The following is a 21,688-nucleotide window of genomic DNA, read 5'->3' as shown; positions in this document are numbered from 1 at the left end:
ACGGGCTTAGTTGCTCCATGGCATGTGGGATCTTCCCAGACCAGGGATCAAACCCGTGTGCCCTGCGTTGGCAGGTGGATTCTTAACCGCTGCACCACCAGGGAATGTCCCTCTGTCTTCTTTTCCTGAAAATTTTGATTTTTTTAAATTAATTTTTATTGGAGTATAGTTGCTTTACAATATTGTGTTAGTTTCTACTGTACAGCAAAGTGGATCAGCTATAGGTATACATATATCCCCTCTTTTTTGGATTTCCTTCCCATTTAGGTCACCACAGGGCATTGAGTAGAAAATTATGATTCCTTAATGCCATTGGCATAATTACTTATTTGTTTTATGCTAAACTACACAAAAAATGGGTAAAATGACAATATTATTGTTACTACTGCTAATGAAATCACTTAGCATAATTTAAGGTGTTTTTTGTTTTTAAGTTCTTTTTGAAGATACGATCAGAAATCTCACTTGCATTCCTATCTCCTCCACTCTTTATAGGCAACCTTCTTTTTTTTAAATTATTTTTTAAATATTTTTTGGCTACGCCGGGTCTTCGTTGCTGCGCGCGGGCTTTCTCCAGTTGCGGCAAATGGGGGCTACTCTTCGTTGCGGTGTGCGGGCTTCTCATTGTGGTGGCTTCTCTTGCTGCGGAGCACGGGCTCTAGGCGTGCAGGCTTCAGTGGTTGCGATACACGGGCTCAGTAGCTGTGGCTCGTGGGCTCTAGAGCGCAGGCTCAGTAGTTGTGGCACACAGGCTTAGTTGCTCTGCGTCATGTGGGATCTTCCCAGGCCAGGGCTCAAACCTGTGTCCCCTGCATTGGCAGGAGGATTCTTAACCACTGTGCCACCAGGGAAGCCCCTATAGGCAACCATTTTTATTTCTACTTTATCCTGCAAAAATAAGCACACACACATATATTTGTAACTAGCCCATGGAAAGGATCCTCTGATTAGCTACCTTTACTTTTCAGTGTTTTCGGCTTTGAAACTAAAAAATGTAAAATGAATTTCAGAAAATGGGGGTTTTGGATGCCTCCTTTCTACCCCTCATCCTCCTCTCCCTCCAGTCTCTGCGCATAATTTAGGATCGCCGTGCTCACTGTTCGAGTGTACCTGTATTTTCTTAATCTCCTCGGTACTTCAGAGCGGTCCTCTAGCTGTCAAGAGATAGGTGGGGCTGAGTGAGACGGGGCACCCTCTGCCCTGGGGGGCCAGGGGCTGCGGGCAGCATCCACAACAAGGAAACTGATGGGATTTGTTCTAGAAGGACCATTTCCCTTATTGTCATTGATTGCCCTATTTAATAGTCATGCTGATTGATTTTATTTTAGACTAAATCTGATTTGCTGGAGAACAGAAGCAGAACCACGGAACGGCTGGTTCCAGATGCCATCCAGGTGCACGGTGAATAGGTAGCCCTCGCCTTTCAAGGCCAGAGTAGCCTCCAAAGTTTTAAAATAGGTGGCAAAAACCAAATTGTTATTCACACACATAGAAAATTATCAAAAATGCCTCGGCAACATAATCCTTTTGTGGTTTGAAAACTAAAGCTAATGTGCTTTTTTGTCTTTTTAAAAATTTGGTGCTAAAATAGTAGAAAAATTATTTTCTTTAGTAGTAAGCTGCTAGAGCAAATGACAGCATTTTTCCTAAAATAGAAACAACAGGGACTTCCCTGGCAGTCCAGTGGTTCAGACTGCGTGCTTCCAATGTAGCGGGCCCTGGTTCCATCCCTGGTCGGGGAACTAAGATCCCCCATGCTGCGCGGTGTGGCCAAAAAAAAAAGAAAAAAGAAAAACATCTTTGTTATCTATGATTTTGAAATAATATGTACAAAACTAGCCCAGTAGTAGAGAAATACATAAAACAGAAGGTGAAAGTCTCTCCTGATGACCACGTTGCAGATGCACGTTCACATATGTGGGTGCATTGACACCCAGGGCCTGCCTGACCCTCCTGTCTGTGCCGAGGGCAGTGGGGCGGGGCCTCCCTCCTGCTGGGGTGGTCCTTGACCGTGTCATGATAGTTTCATGAGGTGTTTTTTTGTGTGTGTGTTTTTTTAAAGTTGGAGAAAATATTTTATTTTATATATTTATTTATTTTGGCTATGTTGGGTCTTCGTTGCTGTGTGCGGGCTTTCTTTAGTTGTGGCGAGCGGGGGCTACTCTTTGTTGTGATGCGCGGGCTTCTCATTGCGATGGCTTCTCTTGTGGCGGAGCACAGGCTCTAGGCGCACGGGCTCTAGAGCGCAGGCTCAGTAGTTGTGGTGCACAGGCGTAGTTGCTCCGCAGCATGTGGGATCTTCCCAGACTAGGGCTCGAACCCGTGTCCCCTGCATTGGCAGGCGGATTCTTAACCACTGCACCACCAGGGAAGCCCCTCATGAGGTTTTTAAAATCCTTTTTATCTTTTTTTTTTTAATAAATTTATTTATTTATTTTTGGCTGCTACTCTTCGTTGCGGTGCACGGGCTTCTCATTGCAGTGGCTTCTCTTGTGGTGGAGCATGGGCTCTAGGCGCGCGGGCTTCAGTAGTTGTGGCTCGCGGGCTCTAGAGCACAGGCTCAGTAGTTGTGGTGCACAGGCATAGTTGCTCCACAGCATGTGGGATCTTCCCGGACCAGGGCTCTAACCCATGTCTCCTGCATTGGCAGGTGGATTCTTAACCACTGCACCCCCAGAGAAGCCCCTCATGAGGTTTTTAAAACCTTTTTATCTTAAACTATAGCACAGGAGGACTTTCCTGATGGTCCAGTGGTAAAGAATCCGCCTTACAATGCAGGGGACTCAGGTTCGATCCCTGGTCAGGGAACTAAGATCTGACATGCCGTGGGGCAACTACTGAGCTCGTGCGCCTCACCTAGAGAGCCTGTGTTCCACAAACTACAGAGCCCACGCACCCTGGAGCCTGCATGACACAACTAGAGAAGAGAAAACCCGCACGCCACAACTAGAGAGCAACCCGTGCACCACAACGAAAAAGATCCTGCATACCTCAAGGAAGATCATGCGTGCCGCAACTAAGACCCAACACAGCCTAAAATAAAAATAAATAACGTATAGCACAGAGACAATGCATAAATTAATAGCTCAATGGGTTATGATAAGGTGGACACTTTTGTGACCATCCCTTGGGTCAAGAGAGAAGATTTTCCCTCCCGGGAACCCTTCCGTGCGCCCTGTCCCAGCCACGTCCCTCCCTTTGATGCCCAACGCTTCCCTTTCTTCGTAGTTTTATGATGGGATTGCACGTCTTTAAGCAGTAGTTAAGTGTTGCCTGTTTTTCACGTGACGTTTCAGTCCCTTACCTACAGGGCACCCCCACCTCCCGTGGGAGTTTGGTGTGGAAGAAGCCAGGTGGCTGGACTCGTGTTTCTCAGTCTGGATTTTGCCGGCCATGGCCCTCAGGTGTGGTTTAATGTGTTTGCCTGCTCTTGGTTCCTTTAAATTGGCGGTGGATCTAAGGCCTGATGAGGTTCAGCCTCCTTCCTGGCTGTTGTGTTGCTCCCTTAGGAAGGACCTCATGTGTGAGGCTCTTGCTCTCTGCTGTTGGCAGCCAGCAGTGCACAGACCTGCAGGCTTTAATCAGTAAGAAGTTACGGGACAGGGACGTTCCAGCTCAGTTACTGCGTCTTTGTTCATGAGCTGGGCTTGGAGTAAGAGGACCCTGTCCTTAGCTCCTCCGTCGTTATCTGGTGCTGTAGTTTATGTAGGAAACTGAAGAAAAATGCTTGCTTCTTTCTCTTTATCGGTTTCCTATCATCCTCCAAAGGTGACCAATTGAGCATTTTATTTTATTTTTATGCACTCATAGATTTAACATATTTGATGTGTTTTAATGCATTATTATGACGATCCTTATTTACGTTCAAATTATCTCATTTTTTTGGACAGTGGGAGCCCTTACAAGTTGGCGCCTAGATCCTTCTGACACAATTCTCGTCCCCTCTCAGAGGTTCCTTGCTCTCTGGTATGCCAGAATGTTCTAGGCTCATTTTGTATTCCTGCCCAAGACCTGCAATCAGCCATTCCTTCAAAAGCCCTGGTCTTCTTTAATGGGAAATGATGTTTCACAACCATAGTCTGGATGTCAGGTAAGCTCATTCCCATTGGGTTGGTCACTGTTTTTAGGTCTTGGCAGTGAGCAGAGCTGGGGTAGGTGTCCTGCTCACCGACTGTAGGATGTGCATGTGACCTTTCTTATCCTGGGTCTCTGTCTCTGTCTGAGGATGCTGGTTCTCAGGGACGTGGGAGGTGAGAGTCTTGTGCTATCGCTGGTCACTCCTCTGCTTCACCCTCACTGTACACGCCTCAGTCTCCGAGTAACAGTGGCTGTGTCGTTACTGAAAACAGGTTGGTGCTTTTTGCCTAAGACTTCCCATTGTCTTCCCATCCCTCTTTGCAGTGATTCGGGCTCTACATGGAAGCGCGGTAGCCATTGCCTACTGTGCTCTCTCCCGGAGACCCTCACTCAGTCTTAGTCCTGCGAGGAAGTATATACTGAGCACTCACACAGTCCTTTCATCAGTGTTTCTCTAGACTTTTTGGTTGAGGTTCGTTCTCTGTTAGATTTCTCCGGAAGGACTCAAGGAAAAATATTTTCTGAATTCTTGCATGTTGATAATAGTTTTTCTGTGTCCCTTATACTTGAAAGCCAGGTTGACTGGATATAAAATGCTTGGCTCACATATTTTTTCCTCAGATATCTTAAATATGTTATTCTGTTGTCTTGTATCATAAAACATTGCCGTCAAACTCATGACAATTTTATTTTCTTTCCCTTGTATGTGACCTTGGTTTTCCCCTTAATGGCATTTCTTTTCTTTTTAAGTCCAGTTATTTTCCTAGAATATACCTCAGCATTAATTGTTAAGGATGGATTTTCTCAGCTTTACGGTATGCTCTTTCAATATACGTAGTTTTACAATTTTTATTTCAAGGTGTTTAGTATTCTCTTCTTTTGCTTTGTGCCCTCCTTTTTCTGTGGGGGATGCTCTGATTATACATGTGTTGGATCTTCTTTGCCTGTGTTTTCAATTGGCCAGTTTCTCCTGAGTCTTTTTTAGCTCTTCATTCTTCTTCATTAAAAAACTTTATTTTCTAAACTCTTCTGTTTATCTTAAGAAATCATCTGTGGGGTTTATTTGTTCTTATGTTGCTTCTAACTTAGTCTTTATTCTTAAAATGGCATTTTACTTTTTTTTAGTTTTTTGAGCGTGTGTGTTTATTTTGCTGAAGATTTCAGGTTACAGGGAGGCCGTATACACAGCCCACGGCCACCACCCCTTTTTGCTGGCTTCATTCTCTTGTTTGAACAGATAGAGCTCTTTCTCTTGCTTCCCCCCCCAACTTTCCCCTTTTTCTCTCCTAGCCTCATGCTTTGCAATTTGCAAAATGACATTTTACTTTTATTTGTAATATTTTCTTAGGATCCATAACCTCATTTCAGTGTTTTTCTATTCTGATTTATTTTGTTCTTTTGTATTATTTTCTTAATTTCTTTAGCTTCTTTTGAAATAAGTTATAGTTTTCATTTAATTTGTGCTTATATTTTTCTAGTGTGCTTTCATTATCTATAGAGATGTTTTTCTGGTCTTCATTTTTTTTCTCTCTTACCCTTTTGTAGGATTTGACCTTAATTCTTTTCTGTTCCTTATTGTTTTAGTTTTCTAGTGCTGCTTTAACAAATTATCACAAAGTGGTTGAAAACAGCATAAATTTGGAGGTCAGAAATCTGAGATGGGTCTCACTGAGCTTAAATCAAGATGTTGGCAGGCTGCCTTTCTTTCTGGAGGCTCTAGCAGTGAATGTTTCCTTGCCTTTTACACTTTCTAGAGGCTGCCTGTGTCCTTGGATGTGGGCCCCCTCCCTCTGTCTTCAAAGCCAGCAACACTGCATCTCTCTGACCTTGTGAAGTCTCTCTTCTGCCTCTTCTTTCCACTTTTAAAGACCCTTGTGATGACATTGGGTCCCCCCAGATAATCCAGGATAATCTTCTTCTTATCCTGGATCAGTAACCTTCATTCCATCTGCGTCCTTATTCATAATCCTACTTTGCTGTCACAGATCTGAGGATTAGGACGTGAACTTCTTTGAGGACCGATTACTCTGTCTGCCACACTCATTTTTATCTGATACTAGTTTTGTTTTGTTTTTTAAATAAATTTATTTACTTATTTATATTTTATTTTTGGCTGCGTTGGGTCTTTGTTGCGGCGAGCAGGGGCTACTCTTCATTGTGGTGCACATGCTTCTCATCATGGTGGCTTCTCTTGTTGTGGAACACAGGCTCTAGGTGCATGGGATTCAGTAGTTGTGGCTCACGGGCTCAGTAGTTGTGGCTTGGTGGCCCTAGAGTGCAGGCTCAGTAGTTGTGGCTCACAAGCTTGGTAGTTGTGGCTCGCGGGCTCAGTAGTTGTGGCTCGTGGGGCTTAGTTGCTCCGCGGTATGTGGGATCTTCCTGGACCAGGGCTTGAACCCATGTCCCCTGCACTGGCAGGTGGATACTTAACCCCTGCACCATCAGGGAAGTCCTGATACTAGTTTTTAACATTCAAGAAGGAGAGGTGGCTGAGGATAACTTGTCCTAACTCATGGTGCTTCCTATTCTGCAGTCTTTATCTACTACTGAAATTGTGGCTGCTTCCATTTTTATGTTTTACGTTGTGTATCTAGGAATATCTGTAGTTTTCTTGTTATGTCTTTGGCTTTGGTACCCAGGTGATACTGACCTCTTAGAATAAACTGGGAAGTATTCTATCCTCTTTCAAAGAGTTTATGGAGATTGATATCATTTCTTGTGTAAATGATAAAATTCACCAGTGAGGCCATCTGGGCCTACATTTTTCTTCATGGGAAAATTTTAAGTAACTAATTCAATGTCTTTACTTGTTATAGGTCTATTTTGACTTTCTGTTACTTCTTGAGTCACTTTAGTTAATTTGTTACTTTCTAGGAATTTTTCCGTTTCATGTAAGTTGTTGAATTTGTTGGTAAACAGTTGTTCATGGTCCTCTCATATTTCATTTAGTTACTTTTTTTTTTTGTTTTAAGGTTTTTTGATGTGGACCGTTTTTAAAGTCTTTGTTGAATTTGTTACATTATTGCTTCTGCTTTATGTTTTGGTTTTTTGGCCGTAAGCCATGTGGGATCTTAGCTCCCCAACCAGGGATCAAACCCACACCCCCTGCATTGGAAGGCAAAGTCTTAACCACTGGACCGCCAGGGAAGTCCCTCATTTAGTTTTTGAAGAGGCAGTGGTAATGCTCCCAGGTTTTTGCAATCTATGTCTTCTTTTTTCCTTGTTAATCTAGCTAGGTATTTGTCAATTTTGTCAGTGTTTTCAAAGAACCAACTTTCAGTTTCATTGAAGTTCTATATCACTTTTCTGTTTTCTATTTCATTAGCATCCACTCTAATCTTTATTATTTCCTTTGTTCTACCTTGGTTTGGTCTGTTCTTTTTCTAGTTTGCTTTTGTTTTCTTTTTATCTGGAGGTGAATGTTTACATTATTGATTTGAGATCTTTCTTTTCTAATATAGGTATTTAAAAGCTATAAATTTCTTTCTGAGCACCAATTTAGCTGCATCTCATGTATTTTGGTTTGTTGTGTTTTTATTTTCATTCAGATGAAAATACTTTCTAATTTCCCTTGTAGTTTCTTTTTGACCCGTGGATTATTTAGAAATGTGTTATTATTTCCAAATATTTATTGATTTTTCAAATTTTCCTCTGTTACTGTCTTGTAATTTAACTTCATTCTGGTTGAAGGATATATTTGTATCATTTCATTTCTTTTAAATTTATTAATACTTGTTTTATGGCCCAGCCTCTGGTCTGTACTGTGGAATGTGTTGTGTGCAGTTGAAAAGGGTAAGTATTGTGCTGCTGTTGGATGGAGCCCTGTGTAGATCTGCCAGTTCAAGCTGGTTAATGGCACTGTTCACGTCATCTTTATCCTCACTGACTTTCTGTCTTGCTGTTCTAGTTGACCTCCCTTCAAGTTTGCTGATTCTTTCTTCTGCTGGCTACCAAGCCCCTCTAGTGAATTTTTCATTACAGTTATGCATTTCAGCTCCATAATTTCTAATTTCATAATTGGTTCTTTTTCATAAGTTTTCTCTCTATACTGATACTTACTTGGTGAGACATTGTCCTACTTTCCTGTAGTTTCTTTATATGTGGTTTCCTTTAGTTCTTTCAGCTTATTAGAGTAGCTGATTTAAAGTCTTTGTCTAGTAAGTCCAACCTCTGGACACCCTTAGGAACAGTTTCTTGGTTTATTTTTCCCCCATGTATGGGCCATACTTCCCTGCTTTTTTTGTGTGCACATCTTGTCATTTTTTTTGTTTTTGTGGAAAACTGGACATCATTTGTTGTTATTGCTGGGGGTTTGTTTTGTTTTTGCCCATTTGTTCCTTTAGTGACCTTCCTGGACTAATTCTGAAAAGTCTGTACTCCTTGTAGTGTTTGGACACTTCAGTCTCTGCCTGGTTAGCTTGGTGTCAGTGATTTCCTGAAATCCACTGAGCTGAATGATTTCCTTAAATGCTGCCAACAGATGCACCCACCATCTTTGCCAAGAGCTGTGCGTGTGCCTGTGCCTGTGTGTGTGTTGGGACAAACATTAACCTTCTCCTTGCACAGGGTTTCAAGGTCAGCCAGAGGTGAGAGATGTGGTGGCCCCTCAGGGCTCTCCTGGGCTTGTCCTTCTACAGCTGCAGGAATCTGTCAGAGCCTTTCACAGCTCGCTGCAGACATCTCGTCCCTCCATCTTCCTTCTCAGCCTTTGGTCAGGCTCTTGTTTGCCCCACTGGAGTTGCAGGGTTAGGCAACTGTGATGTTACAGAAGTGCAACTGTTTGCAGCAGAAGCCCAGGGAGAGGGCTTTTCCCACTGAAGGCTCTGAATCAGGTCAAATAACTACCATGCCCTGTGAGCAGGGCTTTTCCAGGGACCTGTGACAAAGGTCAAGTGGTGACAATGCTGTAGACAGTGGGACTTTCTGAGGGACCGCAGGCCCGGTCTGCCCCTCTGGTGGCTGCAAGCCTGCTGTTTTTCACAGCTACCGTGGTCCTGTGGTTCCTGTGGGGAAGGAAGGATGGGAGTGAAATGTTCTAACGAGTTCCCACAGTTTTTCTTAAATAAATGCTCCTCAGGTTGTTGCAAGCCTTTGCTTAACCCCCAGAGTTGTGAACAGTTTGATGTTGACAAGTTTCTAGCACTGCCTTTGCTTTCCTGCAGCCACTGGGTTATGGAGGTCCTCACTTACCACTCTGAGCAGTGCTTGCATCATGAGATTTCTCCTCCCTTCTCTACCCTTCCTTTGCTGTTTCTTTTGTCCCTGAAGTGCTCAATTTAGAGTCTATTCCCAGCAGTTCCTCTTTGAAATGGTTCTTTGCCCTGGAGGAAGCATGGGCTGGGTGGTTTTTCTCCAGCCTCTTTGGACCTTACGGTGGACCCCTGACAAACATCCACTCTGATGAGTGCAGGAAGCTGCTCCCAGTTTCAGCAGCTTGGTCCTCGGAGCTTCTGGTGAATACCTGTTGGCTACTTTGGGATTATCAGTAATCACATGCCCAGGGCTGCTTTCTTTTTCTGCCTGTACAGATCTAATACCACATGGGCCTTGCATATATTCTTGGTTTGTCCTGTCGGCTTATATTTTGGAGTTAAGGAAATACCTCGTCAGGTTTGTCTTCTTGTTGGTCTCATCCATGAGATTGTGGTTTTGCTCTTTTAGTTCTGTGCTATATTACCAACTGAAACAATGAACTTAACTGAAGTTCAAGTGAATAAAATAACTACACGTAAGAGATAAAACTGACCCAAGAAACTCTTGGACACAGTCCTTGTTTATATACCCTCAAGCCCAAAGACAAAAATGTATAAACTAATATTTCTGTTCAAAAGCCTGTTTTTCCTTGGTGGTATGGGTTAGCATTCTGAAACTACTTTCTGAATATTGAAGGATTGAGCAAATGAGCAAATCTTTTAAGGCTAGTGGGAGCCAGATTTCTTGCAATTGGAGAAAGAAGTCACAGATATGGAAACAGGGAGGCTTGGATGATCCTGGGATGTTGGATTGAAATTGGAGGCATCAGCGTGAACATGTGGTTTTTATCCACCTGTGCATGTGCATGTAGGCGTACGTGTGTATTAATGGTTTTTACTTAATTCCATTGAAAGGGCCTAGAAACAAAGGCACCCCAGTGACAGTGGGCACACCAAGCACCTCGCTCTTTACCCACCCCGTTATTGTTTTTGTTAACTCTTGTCGTTTTCTGTGCATCACTGAATTTCCATGTGGGATTATTTCTGCCTGAAGAACACTCTTGCATTTCCTTCAGTACAGGTCACCTGGTGACACATTCTGTGTTTGATTTGTCTGACAGTGTTTTTATTTCGTATTAATTCCTGCAGGAATATTTTTGCTGAGTATTGAATTCTGGTTTGGCTTTTATTTTTTTCACAACTATGAAGATACCACTCCTTTGTCTCCTGGTTTACATTGCTTCTCTTGAAAAGTCAGTAGTCTGTCTAATTATCTTTTCTTAAAATAATTCCTATGGAAGTGGTGTAATATATACTAGTGTAATGACCTATGCACTCATCACCTGGCTTTAACAATTACCACCTCAGGGCTGCTCTTGTTTTATCTGTACCCCTCACCCCACCCAGTTATGTTAAAGCAGATACCAGAAATCATATTTCATCTGGATATTTTTCAGTAAGTATCTTGAAAAGATGGGATTCTTTGAAACGTTTTATCTACAATATCTTTGTTACCTAATAAACAAAGAATTAATATCGAATGCTAATTCAGTATCCGAGTTTCCCACATAGTCCAAAAAATGTTCTTATACAGTTTGCTAATTCAGATCAGGATTCAAGTATAATTTGTTTGTTAAAGAAACTGGGTTGTTTGTCCTATAGAATTTCCCATAGTCTGGATTTTGCTGACTTCATCCCACTGGTAGTATTTAAATATGTTCCTCCATCCCTTGTAATTTTTATATGTCTGCTTTATCTCTTGTTTTTAACACTTTTTTTTTTTTCTTTAAATCTTGCTTGGGGTTTGTAGGGATTCTCGAATCTGTGGTCTGAAGTCTTTGATCTGAACTGCCTTTTTTTTTTTTCCTGGTTTTTCTCTGTTGTGGTTTATCACAGCATTTTTTTTTTTTTTTTTTTTTTTGGCGGTACGCGGGCCTCTCACTGCTGTGGCCTCTCCCGTTGCGGAGCACAGGCTCTGGACGCGCAGGCTCAGCGACCATGGCTCACGGGCCCAGCCGCTCCGCGGCATGTGGGATATTCCCAGACTGGGGCACGAACCCATGTCCCCTGCATCGGCAGGCGGACTGTCAACCACTGCGCCACCAGGGAAGCCCTATCACAGCATACTGAATAGAGTTCCCTGTGCTATACAGTAGGATCTTGTTGTTTATCCATCCTATAGATACTAGTTTGCACCTGCTAATCCCAGACTCCCAATCCTTCCCTCCCCCACCCGCCCTCCTCCTTGGCAACCACAAGTCTGAGTCTGTTTTGTAGATAAGTGCACTTGTGTCATATTTTAGATTCCATATATAAGTGATACCACATGGTATCTGTCTTTGTCTCACTCACTTAGTGTGATCATCTCCAGGTCCATCCATGTCGCTGCACTCACAGCCACATCTCTTCTTCTTCCTGCACTCTTGTCTTCTGTCCACCGCTCTGGCCCCCCAGGGCTTCCAGTGCTCACTTCTGGATGTGAGCAGTGGCCTGTTTCCACCCATGTGCCCTGGACACGTTTCTTACCCTCTCTAAGCCTCAGTGTCCTCGTGTGTAAAAGGAGAAATACCAAACTTAACCTCCCTCGAAAGATCTTCGTGTGGTTTAAATGAAACAACACAGGTTGAACCCACGGTGAACAGCCACTGTTGGCTCTCCCGTTCTCATCATCCCACGCTCTTGCCCCAGGAGCATCTCCAGAGAGAGTCAAAGTCAACCGGGAATGTAATGTTTGCCATGAAGGGAGAAGAGCTGGTTTCTCCCAGACCCCGAGAGAGGAATGAGGACAAGGCTGTCCAGGACTGAGAAGACATCCGGGCACCGAGGTCGTAAGGGAAGGAGCAGCAAGGCAGAGTGACCTTGAGCCTGTGACCTTCCTAAACGTACTGAGATCCAGTACTTCTTCATAGAGGCCTTATAACCTTTATTACATAGATGACTGTGTCTTCTGTGACTAAAGCAGTGGGACCTTTCCTTCCTGACCTGCCTCTTGCCTGGACCCCCAGTGTGACACTGGTTGCAAGTGTGAGGCGGGGGTGGGGGGTCCTTGCCTTGTTCCTGAGCTTTCCCTGCCCAGTGTGATGGTAACCGTAGAGTGTTCCTAAAAGCCCTTGTAAGGTTGAGGAAGTTCTCCTCTCTTCCTACCTTGCTGAGAGTTTCTGTTGTGAGTAGGAATAGAAATGATGTTAAATGTTTTTCTGCATCTAATGACATGACTCTATGGTTCTCCTCCTTTTTTTCCATTAGTGTGGTGAATTCTGTTGGTTGAACATTTAACATTAAACCAGACATGCTTGTGATGAGCCCCTCTTACTCACGGTGTATTATCATTAATGTAGTGCTGAATTTGATTTGTTAAATTTTTAAGAACTTGCTACATTTTCTTAAGGTTTCTCTATGATCATAGGGATATGAATCTGATTCTTTTCTTATAATGTCTTTGCTTGTTTTGGAGTCAGGGTAATACTACCTCATAAAAAAAAAGAGTTGGGAAGTGTTTCTTCTATTTTCTGGAAGAGTTTGTGTTTCATTAGTTTTTTTTTTTTTCTTTAATGTTTGGTGAAATTCACCAGTGAAGCCATCTTGGCTTGGAAGTTTCTTTAAGGGAAGGTTTTTAACTACAGGTTCAGCTCTTAAAATAGATAGAGGGCTGTTCAGTTTTCTCTTTCATGAGTTTTTGTAATGTGTGTCTTTCCAGGATTTACCTGTTTCATCTAAGCTGCTGAATTTACCATCATAAAGTCACTCATCTATTTCCTTACTATCTTTTTGCATCTGTAAGATCTTTGGTGAAAATCCCCTCTTTAATTCCTGCTATTGGTAATTTTATGTCTTTACCATTTTTTTCTTTAATCAGTCTGTAGAAGTTTGCCAATTTTGTTGATCTGTCCAAAGAACCGGTGTTAGGTTTCGTTGATTTTTTTTTCTCCCCTGCCTCTTCCCCCGCGCCCCCAATTTCAGTGATTTCAAATCTTTTCTTTATTGTTTCCTTCCCTTTGTTTGCTTTGGGATTAAATTTGCTTTACTTTTCCTTGTGATTTTTTTTCTTTAACCCTCGGCTTAATATGGAAGTGCTATTTATTTGAAGGTATTTAGGATTTTTCCAGATATCATTCTGATGTTGATTTCTCATTCAGTTCCCTTATTGCCAGAGACCGTTCTTTGTTTGATTTCAGTTCTTTTAAATTTATTGAGATTTGCTTTACTGTCCAGAGAACAGTCTATCTTGATGAATGTTTTGTGTCCACCTTTAAGTGATATTCCGTTGTTGTTTGGACTGCTCCATAAATGTCATTTAGGTCAAGTTGATGATAGTGATTTAAAGTCTTCTGTTGTCTTTACTGCTGTTCTGTCTACTTGTTCAGTAAACTGCTGAATGGGGGTGTGAAATCCCATCTGTAATTTTGGTTGGTCAAGTCTCCCTTTAGGTCTGTTAGGTTTGCTTCATGCATTTGGAAAATCTGTTGGTAGATGCGTGCATGTCTGATGAACTGCCCCCTTTGTCCTTTATGTGATGTCCCTGTCATCCTGCTGTGTCATTCTCACACCCTCGTCTCAGGCTGACTTAGGCGCCAGCTTGCTCCTGGTTGGTGTCAGTCTGCTGCACCTTTTCTGTCCTTTTGCTTTGAACCTATTTGTGTCTTGATGTTGAACATGTTTTTTGTAGGCAGCATATAGTTAGTCTTACTTTTTTACCCAACCTGACAATCCCTGCCTTTCTTAAAATACAACTTTATTGGTTGTGTAGGCTCTGTCCTGTGTCTTCTTTCCTCTGATGCTCTGCTCTCAGAATGCTTCACGTCTGGCCACCGATATGTGGTCTTGTGTCCCACACTGACCGTTCTCCAGCACCAGCTGGCTGTCCCTCAGTTCAGTTCTGACACCACCACCTGAAGTCATCCTCAGATCCCCCGGGTCAGGGCCCAGTCCCACAAGACCGCTCCCATTCAGACACCAACCCTCGTTGTCCCCTGTATTTCTGACCAACCGGCTTAAATCTGGGTTCCCACAATAAAGTGCTAGGGTGGCTTACAGAACTCAGGGCACCCTTACTGACATTTATCGGTTTATTGTAGGAAAAGGATACGATAAGGGACACAGATGAACAGCCACATGAAGATGCACAGGGCGAGGTCTGGGAGGGTCCTGAGTGCAGGGACTTCTGTCCTCCTGGAGTTGGGGTGTGTCTCCTGCCCGACACGTGTTTGTGTTCACTAGCCCAGCAGTTCCCCGAGCCCCCTGGACCATTGGGATTCTATAGTGGTTTCATCACGTGGGCGTGATCAGTATTAACTCAATCTCCAGCCCATCCTGGGGGGTGGGGGTGTGGCTGAGAGTTCCCAGTTTCTGGCTGCGGCTCTTTCTGGTCACAGGCCTCCATCCAGGAGTCACCTCGTTAGAACAAGAGACGTTCCTGTCACTCAGGAACTGCCAAGGGTTTTAGGAGCTCTATGCCAGCAACCAGGGGCACAGACCAGTGTACATAGATATTTCATACTTTTTCACATTGGGTGTAATTGACATACAATAAACTGCACTTATTTAAAGGGTACAATTTGCTCAATATACACACACTTATATCATATTTATATACATAAACAGTTTGCTGCCAACATTTGTGGACAAATCATATGGGCATAGGCACTCACATGCAACTAATTTTCAGCAAAGTTGCAAAGGCATCCTTTTGTTGAGAAGGATGGTCTTTTCAACAAATGGTGTTTGAACAATTAGATATTCATATGCAAAACAATGAATTTGAATCTTTCAAAGATCTAAGTATAAAATATAAAACTTCTCGAAAACACAGGAGAAAATCTTTCTTAGATACAACCCCAAAAGTACAATCCATGAAAGAACAAATTGGTAAATTGGACTTCACTAAAATTAAGGGCATTTCTTTTCCAAAAGTACTGCTAAGAGAATGAAAAGGCAGGCTACAGACTGGAATCATATGCCTGATAAAGGGCTTCTTTCCAGGCATGTAAAGACCTCGCCCTGTGCATCTTCATGTGGCTGTTCATCTGTGTCCCTTTATCGTATCCTTTTCCTACAATAAACCGATAAATGTCAGTAAGGGTTCCCTGAGTTCTGTAAGCCACCCTAGCACTTTATTGTGGGAACCCAGACTTAAGCCGGTTGGTCAGAAATACAGGGGACAAGAAAATACACAATCTGTGAAAACATGGGCAAAACACGTGAACAGATGCTTCACCAACGGAGAGAAGCAAATGGCAAATACGCACATAAAATGTTCAATATTATCAGTCATTTAGGAAATTGCCAATTAAGGCCATAATAAGATACCTTTACATACCTATTAATTAGAAGGGCTAAAATTAGATTGATGGACCTTACCAAGTCTTGGTATTTTCTCTTTACCATCTTTTTCTCACTTTTTTGGATATATAGTAATGTGTATATGTTACTCCCAAATTCCTGATTTATCCCTCCCCCCTACCTTTCCCCTTTGGTAACCATAAGTTTGTTTTCTATGTCTGAGAGTCTATTTCTGTTTTGTAAATAAGTTCATTTGTATCATTTTTTTAGATTCCACATATAAGTGATATCATATATTTGTCTTCTTTTTCTGACTTACTTCACTTAGTATGGTAATCTCTAGATCCATCCATGTTGCTACAATGGCATTATTTTATTCTTTTTTATGGCTGAGTAATATTCCATTGTGTACATATACCACATCTTCTTTATCCACTTGTCTGTCAATGGACATTTAGGTTGTTTCCATGTCTTGGCTACTGTAAATAGTGCAGCTGTGAACATTGGGATGCATGTATCTTCACCTATGGTTTTCTTTGGATATATGCTCAGGAGTGGAATTGCTGGATCATATGGTAACTCTATTTTTAGCTTTTTAAGGAACCTCCATACTGTTCTCTATAGTGGCTGTATCAATTTACATTCCTACCCACAGTGTAGGAAGGTTCCCTTTTCTCCACACCCTCTCCAGCATTTATTATTTGTAGACTTTTTGATGATGACCATTCTGACAGGTGGGAGGTGGTATACCTCATTGTAGTTTTTATTTGCGTTTCTCTAACAATTGGTGATGTTGAGCATCTTTTCATGTGCCTTTTGGCCATCTGTTTGTCTTCTTGGGGGATATGTCTATTCAGAGGGTATTTTCATTGTGTAACTGGTTTGTAAAAAAGTCAAGGAACAAACTTTTCTGTTTTAAATTCCCATTATGGAATTCCTTTCTATGCATACATTGAGGCTCATATGTCCATGACAGTGTAGATATGAAATGTAACTGAGTCCAGTGTCTGACTTGATTTCATCTTCTGTAGATAATGCAGAAGGATCACTGTGCCATCAAGATGACGGCGATCCTGTGTCTGAGACAAGCAGGTCCCCGCTGCGTGAATGTGTGTCTACACCGTGAAGTGTTTAAGAGTAGAACTTCTGGAAAGCAGCGGTCCACACCCTAGTGACATGCTCAGGAGTTCCCTAGTCTACTTCTCAGTAAGATTTATGATTAGCCATATTCATAAACATCCCAAAAGATAGGATTCTTTTGAAAGAACTGAAGATAATGTACATTTGGGGGCACAAATGAGCATTTGGATCAGTTTTCTGCCAACCTAGGAGGTCAGCATCATGAAGCAGCCAGAATAGTTATGGTCAGTCATGGAGAATCACCAGGAGACTCGTCCCAAAGGGGATGGTGATTTTGTTTCTGATCAAATAAATTTTAAAATAGAAGAGGAAGATGATGATCAAATCCCTAATCACAGTTTGGAAAGAATGGACTTTAAAAATAAGCAGGAGGACAGGAAACGGGCTGACAGTGGTGACAAACGGGCAGAGGGCAGAGAGGCGAGCTGTGGCTGCCAGCCCCCCGGGAGGCGCGTCTCTCCTGACCCCGAGGACGACTACGGGGCCCTATTGTCACAGTATAGCAGCACCCTGTACAGCGTGGCCATGGAGGCCGTGACGCAGAGCCTGCTCTCTGGCCGCGGCATCGGCTCCAGGAAGAAGTCCCCGGCTTGGAAGCATTTTTTCATCTCACCCCGAGATAGCACGAAGGCCATCTGTACGTACTGTATGAAGGAGTTCAGCAGGGGCAAGAACGAGAAGGACCTGAGCACCAGCTGTCTGATGAGGCACGTGAGGCGGGCGCACCCCACCGTTCTCGTGGAGGAAAACAGCAGTGCGCCAGCCCCAGCCTCCCTCCCTGCCCCTCTGCCACGGCTCCCGCCACCACCCACTGACGCCGGAGACCTGGGCACCGTCCTGTCACCTGGCAAACTCGTCCCCAGAACAGCCTCTAAGAGCCCGTCTCCCCATCAGGTGACAGAGGAACCTGGCTCTGTGGTTTCTTCCGAAGAGGCCCCCTCCGATGTGTCAGTCTCTGAGAGGTACAGCAAGGATGAAGCCCTGGCGGGGCCGCCTCCCCAGCCCCCCAGCCTCCACTGCGATGAGCCTGCAGAGAACGGGGCTGAGAAAAACCTTCCCCTGCCCAGGAGTGCATCCGGGTCCAGGAGGAGGTCCGCTGTCTGGAAGCACTTCTACCTGTCACCCCTGGACAACTCCAAGGCCGTGTGCATCCACTGCATGAACGAATTCAGCAGGGGGAAGAACGGGAAGGACCTGGGCACCAGCTGCCTCATTAGGCACATGTGGCGGGCACACCGCTCCATTGTACTGCGGGAAAACGGCGGGGGCGCTGGCGTGCCACCCCCCTACTCCGCACCCCCAACCCTGCTGCCCACCCCGCCGCCGCCCGACGGAGAGCCCAGCCCCACGTCCTCATCTCCAGGGAAGCCGGTCCAGGACTCCGCCTCCGCGCCCTCCTCCCCCGACCGGCTGGCTGAGGACCCGCCGGCGCACTGGAACCTCGGAGATGCGCCGGTGGAAGACGCGTGGGCGTTGTCGTCCTCCTCTGATGTGGGCGAGGCCTCATGGGCATCGTCTCCCGAGAAGCAGCCGAGCGACGCGCCCAGCCCTCGTCCACTCGAGTCCGGTGCCGTGTTCCAGCAGAACAAGAAGGTCATGAGGAGGCTGAAGTCGGAAGTCTGGCATCACTTCTCGCTGGCCCCCACGGACAGCCTCAAGGCTGTGTGCAGGCACTGTGGCTGCGTCATCAGCCGGGGGAAGAAGGGTGACGTGGGCACGAGCTGTTTGATGCGGCATCTCTACAGGCGCCACCCGGAGGTCGTTGGGAACCAGAAGGGCTTTCTGGGGGCCAGCTTGGCAAATTCGCCATACGCCACCTTGGCTTCTGCAGAAACTTCCTCCTCCAGATTAACTGACCTGCCAACCATGGTCACAAAAAACCATCAAGTTATGTTTCCCGTCAACAGCAAAAAGACCTCAAAGTTGTGGAATCATTTTTCTATCTGCTCCGCAGACCCCACGAAGGTCGTGTGCTTGCACTGTGGCCGGACGATCAGCAGGGGCAAGAAGCCGACAAACCTGGGCACCAGCTGTCTCCTGAGGCACCTGCAGAGGTTCCACGGCGGTGTGCTGAAGCCCGACGCCCCCCGGACGGCGCCACCCTCCCCTCCTGGTGCCCACGGGCCCCTGGGCTCAGAGTCGGCAGGCGCCTCCTCCTGCGATGACATCAACGAGAAGTTTTATGATTCGCATCCAGTTGCCAAAAAAATAACAAGTCTCATTGCTGAAATGATCGCACTTGACCTCCAGCCGTACTCGTTTGTGGACAACGTTGGCTTCAATAGGCTGCTCGGATACTTGAAACCTCAGTACTCTCTGCCCCCTCCGTCCTACTTCTCCAGGACGGCCATCCCAGGTATGTATGACAATGTGAAACACATCATCACGTCACATCTCCAGGAAGCCGAGAGTGGTGTGGTCCACTTCACGTCTGGAATATGGATGAGCAGCCAGACCCGGGAGTACCTGACCCTCACCGCCCACTGGGTCACCTTTGAGTCGTCAGCCCGGCCGCACTGTGAGGACCACCACTGCTCGGCGTTGCTGGACGTGTCGCAGGTGGACTGCGACTACAGCGGCAGCAGCATCCAGAAGCAGCTGGAGTGCTGGTGGGAGGCCTGGGTGACGTCAACTGGCCTGCAGGTGGGGATCACGGTCACCGACAACCCCAGCATAGGGAAAGCGCTGAATGAGGGGGCACGCTCGAGTGTGCAGTGCTTCAGTCACACGGTCAGCCTCATCGTCAGCGAGGCCATCAAGAGCCAGAGGCTGGTCCAGAACCTCCTCAGCACCGCACGGAAGATATGCGAACGGGTCCACCGGTCGCCCCGGGCGAAAGCTAAGCTGGCGGAGCTGCAGAAGGAGTACGAGCTGCCGCCCCACCACCTTCTCCAGGACGTCCCGTCCAAGTGGAACACGTCGTTTCACATGCTGGAGCGGCTTATCGAGCAGAAGAGGGCAGTGAACGAGCTGTCTGTCGAGTGTAACTTCCGGGAGCTCATCAGCTGCGACCAGTGGGAGGTGATGCAGTCCGTGTGCCACGCGCTGAAGCCCTTCGACGCCGCCAGGCGGGAGATGAGCGCCCACGTGTCCACACTCAGCCAGGTCATCCCCATGATCCACATCCTCAACAGGAGGGTGGAGATGCTGTTTGAGGAGACCATGGGCATCGACACCATGCTTAAGTCCCTCAGGGAGGCCATGGTGAGCCGCCTGTCTGCCACCCTCCACGACCCCAGGTACGTGCTGGCCACCCTGCTGGACCCGCGCTACAAAGCCTCCCTCTTCTCCGAGGAGGAGGCCGAGCAGTACAAGCAGGACTTAATCAGGGAACTAGAAACGCTGAATTCTACCTCAGAGCCTACGCCCGTCTCCAACGGATGTGACCCGGGCTCCCCACCGAGAGACTGTGCCGGGGAGGAGAGCCTGTGGTCACTCATGGCCAAGATGAAGAAGACCGAGCCCAGAGGGAGGACGAAGGTCCCGGAGGACATGGTGCTCGCATACCTGGAGGAGGAGGTGCTGGAGCATGGCTGCGACCCACTCGCCTACTGGAACCTGAAGAGGGCGGCCTGGCCGGGCCTCTCCACCTTGGCCGTGCGGTTTCTGGGCTGCCCCCCGAGCATTGTTCCCTCCGAGAGGCTGTTCAGCACACCCACTGAGAACGGCAGCTTTGGCCAGTCCAGGCTCATGATGGAACATTTCGAGAAACTTATTTTTCTGAAAGTGAATCTTCCCTTAATATGCTTCCAGTATTGAAGCTCACGGTGGAGCCACCAGATGAGAAACAGCATCTGTCCCAGGCTGGTGGCTCGCTGCGGTCGGGGCCCTGCGGGACAGCAGGCCGGGCGCGCAGGTCCACATCCACGGGAGGTTCCCGTCCCAGCCCTCGCCGTTATGTCCACATGTGCCTTACCCAGTCCTTCAGGCCAGGTACCACGGTGTGTTTTTTAAGAAGTCCAGTAGAAGCAGTCTGTCTTGTTAATTATGAAATACAATGATTAGGTTTTCATTCGTAACTGTAAAATGTTTTAAAAGTTGGGGGTTAGGAGTTTGTTTTACTAGAATGGCGGAGGAGATACAAGCAGTTTTATTCTGTAGGCTTTTTATTCGATTATGTAAAAACCACAAATCAGGTACTGTATTTTAGTTTAAAATTGCTTTAATTGCAACAAAACCGCTTTTGTGGCTGTCAGATAAAATCTGTATATAGGAGGTGGAGTTCAAGTCATCCTGACTGAGCAATTCCTGGCTGCGGGCTCTAAAGTACGTTCAGGGGACAGCGAGTATTCTGGGAGGTGACTGTTTACACAACAGAGACATGGCGTTCAAAGACAAGCCTGCACTCACACGTATCACGGAATGTCAGTCATGTAGGGTTCAGGGGAGAGAGCACTGCCGTTTTCAGGGGTTTGCCCTCCGTGCCACGTGGGCTGTTAGCTCGGACACATCCCCGCCGTTCACAGTGAGCGCCAGTGGTGCCTGCTGTGTAGCTGGTGCACAGCGTGACACGTTTACAGCATCCTGTTGTTGGAATCTCCAAGCCTCTGACTCAGTGGCTCTACACCATGAAGCTATCTTGAAATTTGTGCACTGACCCCCAATTTGATCAAATTATGTATACAGTCCTTTTTAGAGGAGGTGGCTTATTAACAGGGAAGAAGATTGCTATAATACAGTTGTAAGAATAGCCTTAGGTGTTTAGATTTTCTTTTTGATAATAGGGAAGATTCAGCCATCAGTGGGATATTTTAGAATCCCAAGGACATCACAATGGAGTATCAGTCATCAGGTTTTTTTTAACAATAATACGTCTTCAAAGTTTTTGCCTCAGTGTCTAGAAAAGGGTTCATTTTCTTATTTCAAACCAGGTAAATATTCTGGGTGAAACAAGTCACTGATTTGCCTGTGACCTTCTAGAAAAGTTGTCGTTTTGTTAAAATACTGTACCTATTATTAATCTGAATTTGCATTGACTATGTTTTAGTGTATTTATAAAT

At 45.4% G+C, this 21,688-nt stretch overlaps 1 protein-coding gene across 4 annotated transcripts in view; it reads left to right on the top strand.

Moving 5' to 3' along the window:
* Window positions 1–21,688, top strand: part of ZBED4 (zinc finger BED-type containing 4) — a 27,548-nt gene extending 5,860 nt beyond the window's left edge. For 2 of the 4 annotated variants that reach the window (XM_060113518.1, XM_060113515.1), the window contains 2 exons: window positions 3,891–4,090; window positions 16,580–21,688. In XM_060113518.1, coding sequence (XP_059969501.1) covers window positions 16,920–20,447 — 3,528 coding nt within the window. In that variant the 5' untranslated portion in view covers window positions 3,891–4,090; window positions 16,580–16,919 and the 3' untranslated portion in view covers window positions 20,448–21,688. Of the gene's footprint in view, window positions 1–3,296; window positions 3,405–3,890; window positions 4,091–16,579 lie in introns of all 4 variants that reach the window. The other 2 variants (XM_060113516.1, XM_060113517.1) reach the window with 2 other exon arrangements.

This window comes from Mesoplodon densirostris, chromosome 11 (genome assembly GCF_025265405.1).
Source record: "Mesoplodon densirostris isolate mMesDen1 chromosome 11, mMesDen1 primary haplotype, whole genome shotgun sequence".
NCBI lineage: Eukaryota > Metazoa > Chordata > Mammalia > Artiodactyla > Ziphiidae > Mesoplodon > Mesoplodon densirostris.
This window is presented reverse-complemented; position numbering and strand designations above follow the sequence as displayed.